We start from the raw sequence: 16844 nt of genomic DNA on the forward strand, positions 1-16844 counted from the left end.
CGGCCGCACGGCCCCGCCCTCGGCGTCACCCGTAACAACCACTGGAGCCGCGCTGCGCCCCTCCCGCTCCCGCCTCCCCTGCCCACTCTCCGGAACCGGCGGCGGAGCGGCAGCGGCCGGCAGTGGGACGGCGACGGCACCGCGGAGCTGCCGGCATGAGCACTCCTCGCCGCCTCGCGGCCCGGGCCCGGCCCTTCTGACGGAAGGTAGGCGCGCGTCGCCGCGGCGGGCTTCTCCGAGCGCGCCCCCGACCCGGCGCCCGGGCCCCTCGCGGCCGCGCGGCGCTCTTGCGCGATCCTCCCCGCCGGCCCGCCTTTCCCTGGCCCCCGGCCCCCCGGCCCCGCGGCCCTGCTGGGATCCGCCCTTCCCCTGCCCCTCGCGTCCCTGTGCCGGCCACCCCGCCCCCACCCGCCGCCCTCCTCTCGGGAGCCCTCCGGCGGGAAGCCGAGTTTGGGGGCCGACCCTGGACTCCGGGTGGGCAGGGGCCGGGGACCCGCCGAAGCCGCCGCGCGGGCCCCTGACCCATCCGAGGGCCTTACCGCCCCCGAGCCTGCCTGGGAGCGACTCACTGGTCTTGCCATTGGCTCATTTTTAAGCACCAATTGTCATGCAATAGAGGCTGCCGGGGCCCAGGATGTCACTTGGTCTTTGCAACTCCGGATTCCCACGTAGGACTTTTTTTCTGGACCAGAGCATCCGAAGCTGGGAACTGGCAGGAGTTCAGAAACTCGCGAATTAGCAGGTTCTTCAGCGTAGCCACTTTGGGTTCTGCCGGGCAGTGGACTCCCGACTGGATGTCACAGTGTCTTAACAGAGCGTTCGGCTTTTTCACATCCGACCCCCCCCTGCTTATTGCACCTGATAATCACCCTCTCCTTGTCTAGGAGATACCTTAAAATTAATTTTCTCCATTAATATTTTAAAAGATTATTGAATTCCTGCTGTGCGCCCGCACTATCCGGTTTGCAAAACTAAGTAGAATGTGGTCCCAGCGCACCACAACCTGCCAGCCGCAGAATCAAGATTGATGAGGGCTTCCAGTTGAGTGTGGCGGAGAACTCAGGCGTTTGGCTTGGATTCTCATGATTTTAGAGCTGGAAGTCTTTCAAGATTATCTCACGCAAAACCTCATTTTCCAGAGGTAAAACTGAGGCCATAGGAAGTCAAATGACTTGCTTGAGGTCACCCAGTTATTCCTTTGCCGTTTTTGTACCGTGAGTGCAGTTTTTCACCATAATTTGCTCCTTCTGACAGGTATGCTAAACTAACATAGTAGAGAAAGTACCAGACCTGCTTAAATGTAATAATATAGATAAAAATCTGAAATAAAATATATCTTCCTCATTTTTTTTTTTTGTTACAGCTACACGTTGTGGTCCTTGAGTATACTCCATTTTGTACCTTTGAATATTCCCTCAGCATATCCAGCATGAAATAACATTCTTAATGATTATCCTCGGCAGGACAGGTAGGCTCTTTGCATTTTTTCTTTCTTACTTTTCAGTAGAGAAGTCAGGTCACATACAAGTGTGTTTTCAGGAAAATCCCCCATGGGCTGTGACTGGAGTGTGAATGCGCACTTCAGAGGATTCCTTGACTTGTGAAGGAAGCTCCAGCACTTAACTGATGACTTAAAAGAGTGCAGCTGCCTAAGGGTGGAGAGTTCATTGGTGCCTCCAGCCAGCGTTTGGTGTCTCTGCCATTTGAAGACAAGTCTCTGAAATTGTAATCTAGTAAATTAGAAAACGGGATTGACAAGTTTCCTTTGACAGTAGCTTTTGAGGAGTAGTCCATTATTTGGGACACAAGAGTAATTTTTTCCACTTTTATTTTCATGTGTCCTGGGACTTAATATGTTGAAGTGCCACCGTTTTTATTTGGCATCTAATGGAAGTTTTTGGAAAGAAAATGATTCAAGAACTAATTGTATTGATTATCAGAATAATCGAACCAGCATTTCACTGCTAGACAAAGTCCAGGTCATCTCATCCAGCATATCACGTGGAGATGCTGTGGGAGGCAACTGGGGTAGTGGAGTCCTCCAGCCCTAAGACCTGTGCTGTCTCCCTCATTCCTCTTGGGGTTTTCTTACTGTCCTATTACCTTCTCTTGCCCTTGTATAATTAAATATCACCTTTTGCTTTTTGTGTGCGTAGAATTATGACATATTGAAGTCCCCTTCTATTGCTTAGGCTCTTGTATTATGTGTAAGTGCAGACTTAATGTTTTCCACATCATGGTTATTTATCAGTTATGTTTGTTTTTTGCAGGTGTGAGAGGATTGCTATTGTATTACAATCATGGTGCAAAAGTACCAGTCACCAGTGAGGGTGTATAAACACCCCTTTGAGTTGATTATGGCTGTAAGTACTTTACATTTTAAATTGCTCTCCAGCTTCTCATTTTTTTAAGTATTTGAACTTGATCTGTAAACTGATGTTTATTTTATTGTTTGTCTCCATTGCTTCACTTTTACTTTGTTTTTATGCTTATATCTAGAGTTTGTGAAATGTTTTTAAACTATAATTATCTGAAAATCAAAATCTGCATGTTCTTAAAAAATGCACCTCAGGGTAATGTATGAATTAGAGTTAATTCTTCCTTCAAAAACACAAAAGTAGAATTCTTACTAAATACTTTTTCCTCTAGATTTTGCTCTTTTGTTTTGTTAGAATAGAAAAGGGATGTGGAGCATGGTTTCTTCCCTTTGCTGCACATTTGGAGGAGTGCGCAGGTTAGAACTGAGCATGTAGGATGGAGTTTAACCTACATTGTTCTAACGACTCAGATGAATGAGTTTTTCCCCCTTAATATCAAATTCATGAGTCATATTAGAATTCCATTGAGTCGCGTAACTAAAGTCTTAATTTTCTTTGTTATTTACCTGAAGATTTTGGCTATAAATAAGCATTTCTCTAGGTGCAGACCAAAACAAACCTTTTTCCAGTCACTTTTCGATTCCCGTGGGTGGGCTTCCTTTCCTTCCCTCCTCTTTCCTGTTACTATTTAGGTATAATATAATTGACATACGGGAAATGCTTCAGCACTCTGTTGGTTCAGAGTGCGGAAAGAGATGCACAGTTCAAATTTAAATTTAAGAAATTTGGGTTTTTAAAAAAAATTGAGATATAATTTACCTACAGTGAAATGGTCACATGTTAAGTGTACAGCTTGATCAGCCCTGTATTTCCCGTAAATGCTTGGACTGCTCAATGTTTTCTGTTAATCGCTTACAGAAAGGCTTGTTTCTGGTTTGCACCTTGTGTGTGCTGGTTTGGCTTCTGGGTGTGGGCCTCAAAGACCCAGTCCAGCGAGGTTGAAGGAGAAACGTGTTGGTGGGAGCACATGGGTGTGATGGGAATCGCACGGAAACCCAAGAATGTGAGCTGGCACGGGCTGCACTCCCAAGAACCTGGCATTGGAGAGTGATTCCCAGCAGCTCTGGGGGCTCGGCGGCACTCGTCCCTGGAACCTTACCTGTGGGGCTGCCACGTGCTGCATGCTGCCCCCCCTGTGCTCCCCACCAGTTGGCCGCTGTACGTGCTCCTGCCTTTCCCTTCTCTGTGGCTTCAGTTCCTGTGCTTTTTCAGCTGGTCACAACTCCTCTGGCCTCAGTTCAACTTTGTCGTCATTTTCCTGCATTCTTTCAGTTTCTAGGTGACCAGTTCTTGTCACCTTTCCTACCTAGTTCAGATCCTATAGAGACTTGGTCTGGCTGTGTCCCCACTGGAGGTTGGTGGTTATTTGCCAGGGTCGGATGCCTGACCCTTTTAGTTGGTAGGGGTTGGGGGGGTCAGGGGACAAGTGTGGGGAGTGGTGGAGGCAGAAGGCAGAGGGCTGCCCCATGAGGCTGAGTGTGGGGAGCAGCCACCATGTGGGGTGTTTAGGTTTTCCATAATGTTGAGTATGATTTTAAAAGTTTGATGTTGTTTGAGGTGAAGGTTGGTCTCCTTTGCAAACACTAGATTAATAAAGAGGTATTTTGATTATCTAATGTTCAACTTTCTTATTTTCCTTACTTTATTATTTTCAAAATGGTAAGTTTTGCCTTGCCCATTTTATGCATGGATTTACAGAAGAAGTTGAAGTTCAAAATCTGAACCATTCCCTGATTCTTAAATTGCTTTTGTTTTGAGGCAGTAGTAATATTCTTTTGAGTTTCAGAAAATATTTTTAAATCTGAAAATGAAATATGTTGCCTTTTCACTTCTAGAATTGGTAAGAAACTAGAATGTTGAGCCTTTTGTGATTTGATTTTTGTGTGGCATCATTTACTGCTTTTCTGACTGTTGCTGTATGACGTAAAATCCTCAGTATTTACCTTACTTTATCTCTTTTGTTATGGAGGAAAAACAGTAGTAGAGTTGCTCCGAAAATGCTCTCTTCCGTTGGTTCAGAGTGCGGAAGGAGATGCACAGTCCAAGAAAGAACAGGGCTGTAGCTTCGGTGAACATAATTGTGAGAACCTCAGAGAGGGATTGTGTTTCAGTAATCACAGCATGTGGCAGGGACGGAAGAGTGTGTGGCCGGGGTCAGCTGTGGAATTGACAGGTGGCTCCAAGTTCTAATTTACAGGGGTCCTGTGAGGAGGATGGGGGGAAAATGCCACTCAGTGAACTTAATGCCCTATTTGTTTTCCCCAAGAGTGTTACTGTAATTTAGTATTGCCTGGAAATTGCTTAGTGAAAGTAGGTAAAAGGTGGGTATCAAATGTTTATTGCATTTTGATTGATTTGGTGAGATTTATTTTGGGATCAGTATACTGGTAGCATTAAGAACTCACGTTAATGTTCTCATTAACTCATTTGAATTAAAAATGGTAAATAAGCAAACTTGAAGTAAAGATCTTCTGACGGGCATCTGTGGCATTTTAGGGGTATTGTTTTGTTAGATGGTAGCTCAGAAACAATTTTAGTGCTTCAGTGAGTTGAGAAATCACCTAACTCAGCCTCCCTTTGAGGGTGAGGAATCTGAGACTCAGAGAAGTTAGTTTACACACTTAGATAGCAGATAGCATAGAGATCTGAATCTTGAGTTAATGCTCTTTTTAGCATACCATGCTCCCCTCCCCCACGGTGATGTGTGTCCTGGAATGTTCTACCAAGGTTCTTGTCCACGAAGATGTCTTTAATTTTTCCAGGCTCAGCCAAAACTTTTCCTGGGGCTGTCCTGCCTGACTCGGGAGGAGAATTCAATCAGTGAAGGACATTCCAGGCGGTTGTGCCTGAAAGGGTTGTGGTTTCGCACAGGCATAGGCATGTGACCCCACAAAGAAGGAGCTTTTTAGAACGGGAAGTATGGTTCTGATATGCCTGGGTTAGGATGTTTCATTTAGAAATTTCTAAGGTAAAACACAAATTTTAAAGCTCAGACATTTTTGATTACAGCTTCCCCAGTCCTGGTGATAATGGCCCCTTAATAAATGATCCAAAGAACAGTAACAGAGCTAGAGAACCAGTGGGAGAGAAGTGCAGGGCCAAGGGCGGCCTGGACAGAAGGGCCTGGGCTCTCCTGCCAAGCACACTGTGGGAGAAGAAAACCCAAGTGTCAGTCCTGGAGCGGGTAGAGCTCTGCGCACACTCCCAGGGGAGGCTGGGGCTCGGCTGCGGTCCCTTTCCGCCTGCGTTCAGCTGTCATTTTGACTGTTTGGAAGGCATGATAGGAGAGGCTCCACTGACTGTACGGTCCCACAAGTCAGGACCTTGTACCGTCCCACTTCTGCTTGGGCCTTCATTATCTCTGCACAGTTGGTCACAGGGCTCTCTCCTCTTCACCCAGCTCCTCTGCCCAGTTTTCCCATTCAGTACTGCCATCCTTCTCCCAGAACCCACTTCATTAGCTGTATCCCCAGCAGGCACATCCTTCAGATTGTGCCTGCAAGTCCTGCCCCTCTGCCTCTTTCTCATTGTTCCTGCTTCAGCCCGCATGGATTTGGAAGGGGAGACCAGAGTTCGCTTGTTATTTTCTTACCTGTGTTAACCCTTTAGGACGTCCTGCATTCTCTTGCTGGACACTGTCTCCACCTGTCAGTCCTCTGTTTAAGTGATCTCTTACTCTCTGCCATATCTGTTCTGAACTCCTTTGCCTTTTCTTCAAGGCCCTTCATCTTCCGCACTTCACTTAAACCTTATTTCATAAATCAGGCAAACTTACCAGCATGAACTTTGAAATCTGTGCTGTCCGGTTGTCATAGACAATGTCTTTTCCTGTCCTCCCCCCTTTCTTTCGACACTTCCTTCCTTGCCTTAGTTGTTTATGTTTGCCTTTCAGTGTCTGTCTCTCCAAATCTTGACCTTGTTGACCTACCCCACTTACCTGATGCCTCTGAGATGCCCTTCATGTGTTTTGCCTTTTCTTCTGATTCCTCTTTAATGGTGTATTCCCTGATTCTCTTGAAATCAGGGTTTCTTTCTTCTCAGAGGTTCCTGGGTGTTGCTTTCCGTCTATTGTGCATGTTTCTCCAGGGCAGTGACTTTATTACTCCTGTTCTCAGGCATTGGTGTGGAGCACATAGTAGTCACTCACCTCTGTTTGATCAGCTATTATCTGTTTCACATGAGTTTTGAGTATGAGGACTTGGGAAGTGGGTTTTCTGGAAACTCAGACCTGAACTGTAACTGATCTGTTTTCAGACGAGGGATTTATGTGTTCTCCATGGAAAAGATGTAACGTGCCATGACCCTTAAGTAGCCAATGCCTCCCTTAGGAGGGAAGCCCTTTTGTGAATAAGTTGGCTTTTTTGTTTTTTACATCTTTACAATTGTGCAAACATCGTAATGTAGTTTAAGTGATGTATTTTTATAGGTTGAATAACCTAAAAACCTACTTGCCAGTGTACAGTTGTTGATTAGGTGGCCCATCACAAACAAAATTTGTTTTTGATCTTCTTTCTCATTCTCTTGTTTTATGTTTGTTTCACTCTGATTTTTTTTTTAGTCCTTTTCCCCTTTCCTCTCAGATTATCTCATGGCTCCTCTAGGGAAGAGGAAGAGATTGGCTGTGAGAGTGGGCACACCTCTGGGCCCTGCCACAGACCAGCTCTGCAGCCCAGTAACTGGGCCAGAGTTGTGAGGTGACAGAATTAAGCAGACCACAGATAGAAAGGTGGGCAGGGCAGGGCATGTAATGCCCATGTCCTCCCCTCTCCCTTTCTGACATCCAGCCCTTCTCCTGTCTCCACATATGAGGTGAAATAAGATCAGTTTATATGTAAGTAAATGAATCTGCTGTGAATGTGTATGTATCTTTCAGATTAAGTGGGCATTTATATTTATCTTTGAGTTTTGTTTCATTCATTCAGATTACATACATCCAAACAGCCAGGGAGCTCTGGGGGGAACCCTGAGTAGATTTGTGCATCGGAGGTGGGAGTCACAGTGAGTTAAATCGAGTGGTCTCTTGGGGGTGAGGGTGAGGCGTGTGGTAGTCTGACAGGTGGACTCCTTCCTGAGGCGGTGTCGTAGAACACGAGCCATACCACCAGTGGCCGTTGGCAGATTGTGCCTCCGGCTGGTTGGAGCAGACAGCGCAGGTGCTGCTGGAGCCCCTTCCTGCTGTGTCCGCTCGCTCTGGGACAGTGAGCTGGAGCCCAGCCATTCTCCTACCCCTTTTTTCCTTTTCTGAAGATATTTTGAACTGACTGTCCCTTTTTCTCTAACGTTGTTTTCTTCCTCTCTGCATAGTGGGTTTTCTACATTATTTTAGTTATGAAATATTTTCAGCCCATCTTCCATTTTCTTGAAGCACATCTTCCTCTCATCCTAGATGAAATATGGGCCTTTTTGTATTTCTGACTCTGGTTTCTAAGTATCTGATGGTTGCTGATACTGAAATATAGCTTCATTAATCATGGTATTGTTAGATATTCAAGTGGCCTAATATGCAGTAGAATTTGTTTTTACTCAAATGAATAAGCAGTATTCATGTATTTTGGGTAGCTGACTCTAAATCCAATTTTAAGTCCAGGAGTGGAGGGAAATGATCCAGTTTCTCTGATGATAATATTAAGGATCTTGGTCAATTTTTAGTGGGGAGAGATTGTACTCTTCTCATTTATAGTTTCTGAATGCCATACTGTGAGTCCTGTTGCATTTAATAGAAGCTGGGGTGTAATTAGTTAGATTTAACTTAGTTTGAAAGAGAACAACTATAGTATACTTTCATTCCATGCTACTTTGAACAGAACCAGGCATTTTCTCTTCTCTTACACCCACCCACTCTCCCAACACATTATGCATTCTGAATTATTTTTAATGTGCTAGCATGAAGACAGTTGTGGTTTAGTAGGAAATATTTCAAAGAATAATAAAGCAGGATCCAATTCAGCTCCTTGCCTTTTTGATTTAGTTGTTCTTGTTAAAAAAAAAACCAAAAAAGAGCAACAAAAGAACACTGAAAACCAAACCAAACAAAACCCCCAACCTTGTATTTTGGAAACTTTAAAGCATACACAGTAGAGAGAATGGTACAGTATAGAAGCTCACATGCTCATCATCTATAGTGCCAGTAGTGTCAACATCTTGCCAATATTGTCTCAACTATTGGCTCCCCTTTTTTTCCTGGTGTACTTAAAGCAGATTTCAGACATCTTGCTGATTCATCCATAAATACTTAAGCATACATCTCTAACCAGTAAGGGCTTTTTTCTTTTTTAAACATAACCACGTTGTCATGATCACAGCTAATAAAAGTTTCTAATAATTCCTTGATATCATATAAGACCAAGTCATGTTCACACTTTCTCAGTTGTCTAGAACAATGTCTAAAACTTTTGAAGTTGGGACCCTACTTCAAATCAACCATTGCATTTGGTTATGAGGTTTGCACAGGCTCCTTTAGTCTCTCATATTCTCCCTTCCTGTGTTGCCTTTCATGCCATCTCTTTGTTAGGGAAACTGGGTCATTTGTCTTGTTCAATTATCTTAACCTTTTGCTGATATAATAGTTTGTTACAGCAAATTGGCACAAGGAGATCTCAAGTCAATCAGTTCAGCTACTATTTAGCCAGCCCTGTTTAAACATTTGCTGGTAGTGATTGAATCTAAAATGGACTGTTCCCCTTTTGTCCTTGTGATTGTCTTGTGTTATTTTGAGTTGCAATTAAGATGCAAAATATTTTTTCCCAAATTAAACTGGATCTTTTTATTTATAGTTACTTTTTAACCCATTTCATTGGTGCTAATGTTTCATACAGAAAGCAGTTGAAAAGAGTTAATTTATTGGCAGGTCTGATTAAGAGGGTTTCTATGTAGCTCATGCAGCAGAAGCTTGGCGGAAGTCAGCCTTGGGCTGGGGAGGTGAGAGTTGGCAGTGGTCTGAGATGTCCAGCTGCGTTTGTCAGTCAGTCTGTCCCTGATGTCAGTCATTAGCGCCCTGTACAGGAACATCAGGCTGGAAGGGAAGCTCTCACAGAGAGATTCTCTGAAGAACGAAGTTTGGTTGCCCTGTGTGATGGTCCTTGATTTTTAACCTGTGAAGAGTGAAGCCATTTTGTGTATTTCTAGTGGAATAATTTTACATGTTGCAACAGAAATCATATATTGCATTATGATTCCCTTGAAGGTGCAATTAGATGTTAGGAGTACTGGCCTTTTTATAAGAAGTCTTTCTATATATGTAATTACTACTCTATAAGATAATTGCTCTATGTATCTTGATATGCACCAAATCCTTTTTCTGTTCAGAAATCTGCACTATGTATTTCGTAGATCTCTTACATGTTTTTGCACTGGAGTATTCATAGTGCACTTTGAATTACCTGTAAGCGTCCAGTTTGCAGATGTCTTGCATATTTGATTAGATGGGTGCATGTGGAGTTCTGTTCCTCTCACATCTCTGGCCTTTTCCTGGAAGCTCTTGCTTTTCATTCTCTACAGATGGACTCTTCCTTTAGTAACTTGTTTTGCTACTTTGGGACCCCTAGTTGTGTATTTTGTATTTTCTGTCCATGATAGGTGTTTTAATTGGTAGTTGGTGCTATTTTAGAATTGGCCAGCTCTCTCACCTGACATCTCTCCCTAGGCAGCCTCATTTAAACCTGTGGCTTCAGGTGTCACTTTACAAACCAAAGCCCTCTTTATCTTCTGCCTGACTGTGCTCAGGAGCTTTCAGACTCCCAGCTAGCCGCCTGCTAGGACATCTCCATTCTAGTACATCTAAAACAACCCACCCCCTCCTCCTGCCTGCACAAAGAACACATCCCAACAGAAAATACACACACACACACACACACACACACGCACGCACGCACACACGCATGCACACATGTGCGCGCGCGACAGACACACCCAGGAGGTGCTGCTGAGAAGCTCTGCCTTTTCTCCTGAGCTGCTGCTTCTGATGAATGCCACCATGACATTCCTGACTCTCGCGCCAGAACCTAGGTGTCCTCACAGCCCTTCCTCCTCACTCCTCAGCCTCAGTGGTGACCAGACTCCCTTACCTGTCGAGACTGTGTCCTGAATTGTATCTAAGTGTGTCATGACTCTGCTTCCCAACCCCATCTCACCCACCCATCCATCCTCAGCAATGCCCCCGGAGTCTCTAGATTGCCAGACTGCACATGCGTCTTAAAATCTTTAAGTGGCTGCACCTCTCCTTCAAGGTGAAGTTCAGATTCCTTAGCTTGGTGCCCAGAACCCTTCACCTCTGCTTTAGCCTTTCTCTGTGGCCTCGTCTCCACCTTGTGCCCCCATGGAGTATATACCATTATTTCTCATGGCCATTGTGCCTTTCTGCAAACCTGGCTGGAATACCTTTCTCCCCCTTTCTCACCTAGCTGACTGGTCAGATTCAGTTCTCCTCGTTGCAATTCCCTCTCTGCTCTGAATGCCTGCGGTCCCTGCACTGGACACTCTGCCTTGCCATGATCACTAGGCTCTTTGGTTTCACCTCTATTCGAGAATCTTGAGAGTAGGAATCAAGTCATCCTGCTTTTTATCCTGTACATGAAACCCTCAAAAAATAGATTTGTCTAAAGAATTAAGTGAATTTTGGAGTGTTTACTTCTGTTTCTGGTCATGAAAAATTTGACAGAAGGGAGTTTGGACATTGCTTTGGTTGGAAGTATTTCCTACTTACACTTCAATTGTGTTTTGAAGGAATCTGATGCAGAATATGGTGTGTGAGTAAAAAGCAGATTTTATGTTTAGTGAACTGAAGCTTATAATTACTATCCTTGACTGAAAAATGTGTCCTGGTTTATGTATCACTTGGTATTTTATCTGGCTTTTCTCCTGTAGTAGTGAAAACCAACTATATACGAAATTTCATTTCTGTGGTTCAACTTCAGGTTGTGAGTCATTTAAAAATTCTTGACTGTGATAGAATGATATTCTTTTGAGAGCTATACAGGTTTAAACCTGAGAGGTTGGTTATTACATGATTCTTTTTTGCTTAATGAATAAGTTATTCTATAACATTAGGTAGTCCTAATCATACTATGTGTGTGTTTCCTTGCTTGTCCTAGTTTAATGCATGTTTATGTTTTAAAAAACATATTCAAAAGTCTTATTTAAAAGTATAAGGAGGACATAGTTGATTATATTGCAGGATTTATGCTGTTAATATTTAGGAAACTCTTCCCCAAATACCTGTATCTTCATTTTACGTTTCTTCAAAGTTGGTTTAGAATGCACATTCTAACAATTCTAAATGCTGATGTTCTACTGTATTGGAATTTCTGGGGGGCGGGCCCAGCAGTCTGGTTGCACAAGCCCTCCAGGCCCTTCCCATGACTGCTCAGGTTTGAGAACCACTGCTTCGGTCTTCTTCATTTCAAATTGTAGCAAATAGAATAGGATGGCTATGTAAGGAGACTCTTACTTAACATATACCAAAAGGAGACTAGTCATTTGCTTTATGTGCTTCTCCAGACCACAGTTCGTGAGTTTTATTTAGTGGTACCAAAGTTATATTAGCAAGCATGTGTTTTCCTTGAACTGGTGTTAATTTAACTATTTGTATGACTTCATTTACTAATTTTCAGGTAGAGTAGATTGGTACTCCATTTTTTTAATATGATGGTAAAATATATGTTGCATAAAATTTATCATTTTAACCTTTTCTAAATATGTAATTCAGTGGTATTGGGTACATTCATATTATTGTGCAACCATCACTACCATCCACCTCCCAAACAGTTTCATCATCCCAAGCAGTGTATTTGTACCCACTAAACACTAACTCCCCTTATCCATCACCCCAACCCCTGGCAAACACTACCCCTGACTTTTTACTTTCTGTCTCTGAATGACTATGACTATTCCTTACATAAGTGGAATCGTATAATTGTCCTTTTGTGACTTGACTTAGCATGATATTTTCATGGTTCATCTATTTTGTAGCAATGTGTCAGCATTTCTTTTTTAAGGCTGAATAATCCATTTTACTTATGTACCACATTTTAATTCATCCATCAGTGGGCACTTGGGTTGCTTTTGCTTCTTGGCTGTTGTGTTTACTGTACATTTTTAAAGTCTAGTTTTTGACTATAATGTCAACCAAAAATAATTGCATACCTCTCTGGGTTTACTTTCTTGTCTTTTATATTTGATAGATTGCAGATCCAAAAGACAAGAGTTCCTTGAGGAATTCAACTGCTGCATTTTATCCTATCTATTCAAAATATATCTTTAATTTGTATCACAAGATTACCATTGCTGTTAGTTTCTTAAGAAAGAACAGCATCTGAAAGCAGGTGTAGCTTGTGAGCTAGGTGGTGATCCGTTGAAGCACAGTGGTGGACTCTTGCTTTGAGGAAAGGGAAGTGGTAGAGAAAAGAGAGATGCAAATGCTTAAGGTCTATGAGGTACAACTTGTATAATAGGCATGTAATAAAAAGTACATGATAGGTATTTTCCTGATGGATTAAGCCAACTATCAGCCTACAGCGATGGGGTTTTTATTCTGGTTCCTGAAATCGGATAATATTTCCATAGCTCATTACATTCTTTTATGTGGGCAAACACATGGCATCTTTACAAGCTGACAGCTGCAATTCCCTGGAACACCAAATGCTTTTCTGAAGTCCATGAATTTGTTTTTTTACACTCTGGAAAGTTAAACAGTACTCTGCCAAATCCAACTTGATTTGAAGAGGAATATATAAAACTGCTATTTTTGTTGCCACATATTCTCAGTTTGCTCTTTATTAGACAAAAATTTATGGATTGGGAATAGTTTTAGAGAATCATGGTATGTTTTGGATTCCATTGGATCATGGGTCAATCATGTGATTGCTTTAAATACAAAATTCAGCACATGAAAAAGAGAAGAGAAACCTTTTGTAGTACTCCAGACGTTCTTGTTTGCCTGGGACTTAAGTCATTTGTGGCCTGTGAAGCATTTGACCTTCAAGATTTATTGAGAGATATCTTAGTATAAAGAGCTGCTTAAAGATATGTATACCACTGCTTTTACTAACTAGTGCCCTTTAATTCTCCGATGCATTGGCTAATGTTGTGTTTTTGTTTTGATATTCAAAAAATATATAAACACAGATCATCTGGATGTCTGCCATATTTATATCTAAGTGCTGCCAGACAGTATGTGTTTTGCTTTTATGTTTATATTTTTGGGCACCACATAATACTATTTTATTGGTTTAAAGCAAATAGAAAAAGAATAGAGGTGGAATTAATATGTAAATGACGTGCTTGAACCAAGTATAGGCTAAGTTACTTCTTAGACAGGGAGCTGTACAAATAAAGATTTAAATAGAGAAAGTGGGGGGAGTGATGAATCATGAACCGGCATCTTGCGGCGTGGGCATGTGGGCCTGCTGAGTTGGGGAGCAGCTGTGTCTTGCTGATCAGTTAACCTCCCTATTCATGTTGGAGGAGAAATTTGTTTTCAACAAATTGTCATCCTTCCCATTAAAGTTGGTGTCGGTATTATAACTGTATGAATTTTTACCAGTTTATTTGTACATATTTAAGTAACATAAGAGAAAGTAACTGGTCAACAGTATAAGTGCCAGGAAACTTCTTTCTTTAAAAATGGGTTTGGGCAGTACTCAAGCTTGATAAGCAGCTTCTCTGCGTCAGAGATTTTGCTGTGCTTTCATGAATCCAAATCAGTCAGGTCCTTAAAGTTGGGTTTTGTTTGAAACCCGGCCAGAGGTTGGGAGGGGAGGTGGATAAACATTCGTGGGTCATTCTATCTGTGCTTCTCTTGAGTGGCTTATTGGTGCAACTATTTTAAATAATAGTGGGCAACCCTACTATAGTAGTTCTAGTCCTTTCACAGTCAGTGGAGTATTGATTGATGAGGCTAAAAAGGAAAAAAGGGATGGCAATGTTCTCAACTTCTTCTGTCTAGCGTAGATCTGTGGAAATCAGCACAGTGTATATATGTTTTGACTCTGCTTGGTCATCATACAGTCAGTGTGAAGATTTGGTTGTTTGGGCCCTTTGGGTAGACAGGGATCCCATTGCTGAACTATCATTTGGGGAACACTCAAAGAACACATAGAAGGTCTGAGAATAATGGTGATCATTTATGGGGTACTTACATGCCAGGATCTCATTTACTGTTCATACTCACTTTGTGGGGTAGGCTCTCCGCTCCCCCAACTTTATTGAGATACCATTGACCTATAACATTGTGTTACTTTAAGGTGCACAGCATAATGATTTGATATATGTATGTATATTCTATGAAATTATTACCACAATAAGTTCAATTAATCCATCACTTCAATAGTATACATTTTTTTCTTGGTGATGAGAACTTTGAAGAACTTTCTTAGCAACTTTCAAATGTATGATGCAACGTTGTTGTCACCGCCACGGTGGGACTGGAAGTTTGTCCCTTTTGGGTTAGGCTCTTCTCTTATTCTTACTTTTCATTTTACTTAGATGAAGAAACTAAGGCTTAAAATTGCTTGTCAAGTGATTGCCCCTGCCTTGCCTGCTGACAGTGGTGCCAGCTGCCCAGGGACCATAGTTCTGGGCCTCTGCATGTACGCACAGACTGCCTGCAGCCTGCTCACTTCAGGCAGAGCCGGATCTCACCAGCCAGCCAGCAAAACTCAGACCCTTGGCTTTCCTAATTCTGGACATGGCCATTCTTCAGTCTTTGCTTTAAAATTCCTCCCCATTCCTCCTCCCCTCATCTCCCTCTCTCTCTGATCTGTGTCTGACAGGGTTCCCTGCAGGGTAGTAAACCTCTTCCCCGGTCCTCCCTTGTGGGTGGCTCAGTCTTTTCTGTAACAGGAAAGCTGTGCTTGTAGGTGGCCCAGCTGGGATTTGCTGGGATTCAAATGAGGCTGTTGACACCAGAGCCAAGCTCTCCTGCTCTGTTGTGTGCCTCCCTGGTATGTATCTTAGTTGTAAAGTAACAGTGCCCAGGAGTAGAGGGAAGGACACTGTTGGGTAGCTGAGTTGAACTGATAACTGGGGAGCGGGGCTGGCGGGGAGGCGATTGAAGGTTGCTCGGGACTCTGAGTTTAAACCAATCAGCTGGAGGCTGGAGCAGCATCTGTTTGGCAGCCGTCATGAGAGATGACCCAGAGGAGGCTTTTTGTGTTTAGAACAGAAGGTGACTCCCAGGACTGTGGGAGCAACAGGTTAATGTTTACATTTATTCAGGCCGCAGTGGGAGCTGAGCGGTTAGTTTCCTGATGTGAGTTCTTTCCCTTCCAAGTACATTGTGTTTCTTCCTTCTGTGGAGAATGTTAATACCTTTAGCATGAAGCCTGATTCAGGGCTACCTGTAACCAGATCCTTTTCATAGAACATCTTGTTATTCAGCATGTGACTGTTCCGTCCCCACCCCCAATTTATTTTATGAAAGTTCTCTTCCCAACTTTGGGTGTTTTTATCCTCAGGGCCATATTTTCTGCTACCGGCAAACTGAGTATAGTATATTTAGTTAATGAGTTACATAACTAACTAAATCTGTGTATTTCTTGTATTCACATCATATTACAAAGGGAATATTTTACTCTCAATGCCTATAATAAATAAGATCATTTCCATCTTTATCTTCTTTTGGCTTTTTCTTTTCCTTATAGAAAGGAGGAGACCTCTATGATATTTACATCTAGTCTCTTATTTTTTAGTTGGCTGATTATAAACTTAAAATAATTGGTTTCTAACAAAGCCTCATGAGATTAACATCTTGTGTTTTTAGTGCCGTGTGGGATATAATTATCCTTCTAGTTTGGTGAATACATAGATTTTTTTTGGGGTGCATTTTCAAAGTATATATACGAAAGGTAAATGTTAAATGAATAGTTTTAGTTTGCATTAGAAAGTTTCCCTGAATAGCCAGGTTGGCTCCTGGACTGTTGAATGGCAGCATCTTTACTCAGTATTAAGTCACTTCTGTCCTCTGCTCATATGCTGCATGGAACGGTAGCCACATGTTCCAAGTATTATACTCACTCTCTGTCGAGGCCTGCTAAACACTGTTTTCTTTTTAAATCTTCCACAATTCTGTGCATTAAAGAAAATGGAGAAACTGTGATGAATTGAAAAAGATGAGGAAATGAGGACTCGGTGAAGTTAGTGCCCTTGCCAAGGCCCTCTGCTGGCGGGGGCTGGGATGGGAAGCAGTCCTTTCTCGCAGGCCTACGCTCTGAGCTAGATGCCTCTTGCATCTGGTGTGGAACAGGCCTGGGCCCAAATGCTGGAAGCTGATTTTTCTCAGCCCTTGTTTCCTCATTTTGAATAAGTGGGAAGACACTTACTTCACAGAGAGATAATGTCTGGTAAATGCACTAATCTTCGTGAGACTGGTTATGGTGGGAATGTAGTAGGTAGGAGATGGGTGGGCAGTCTGCTCTCTGACTTGCTTCTCCCCTTGGTGAAAGCTCTCCACAGGGAGGGTCCATATCTTGT

The 16844-nt window shown here is 42.8% G+C and overlaps 1 protein-coding gene across 2 annotated transcripts in view; it reads left to right on the plus strand.

Annotated features, from left to right (window-relative positions):
- Positions 1–16844, plus strand: part of SEC14L1 (SEC14 like lipid binding 1) — a 51790-nt gene continuing 34946 nt past the window's right edge. The window contains exons 1-3 of one of the 2 annotated variants that reach the window (XM_036899985.2): positions 1–206; positions 1364–1468; positions 2271–2363. In XM_036899985.2, the coding sequence (XP_036755880.1) occupies positions 2301–2363 (63 nt within the window). In that variant the 5' untranslated portion in view covers positions 1–206; positions 1364–1468; positions 2271–2300. The remainder of the gene's footprint in view (positions 207–1363; positions 1469–2270; positions 2364–16844) is intronic. The other variant, XM_036899984.2, reaches the window with a different exon arrangement.

Source organism: Manis pentadactyla, chromosome 4 (genome assembly GCF_030020395.1).
Source record: "Manis pentadactyla isolate mManPen7 chromosome 4, mManPen7.hap1, whole genome shotgun sequence".
Taxonomy (NCBI): Eukaryota; Metazoa; Chordata; class Mammalia; order Pholidota; family Manidae; genus Manis; species Manis pentadactyla.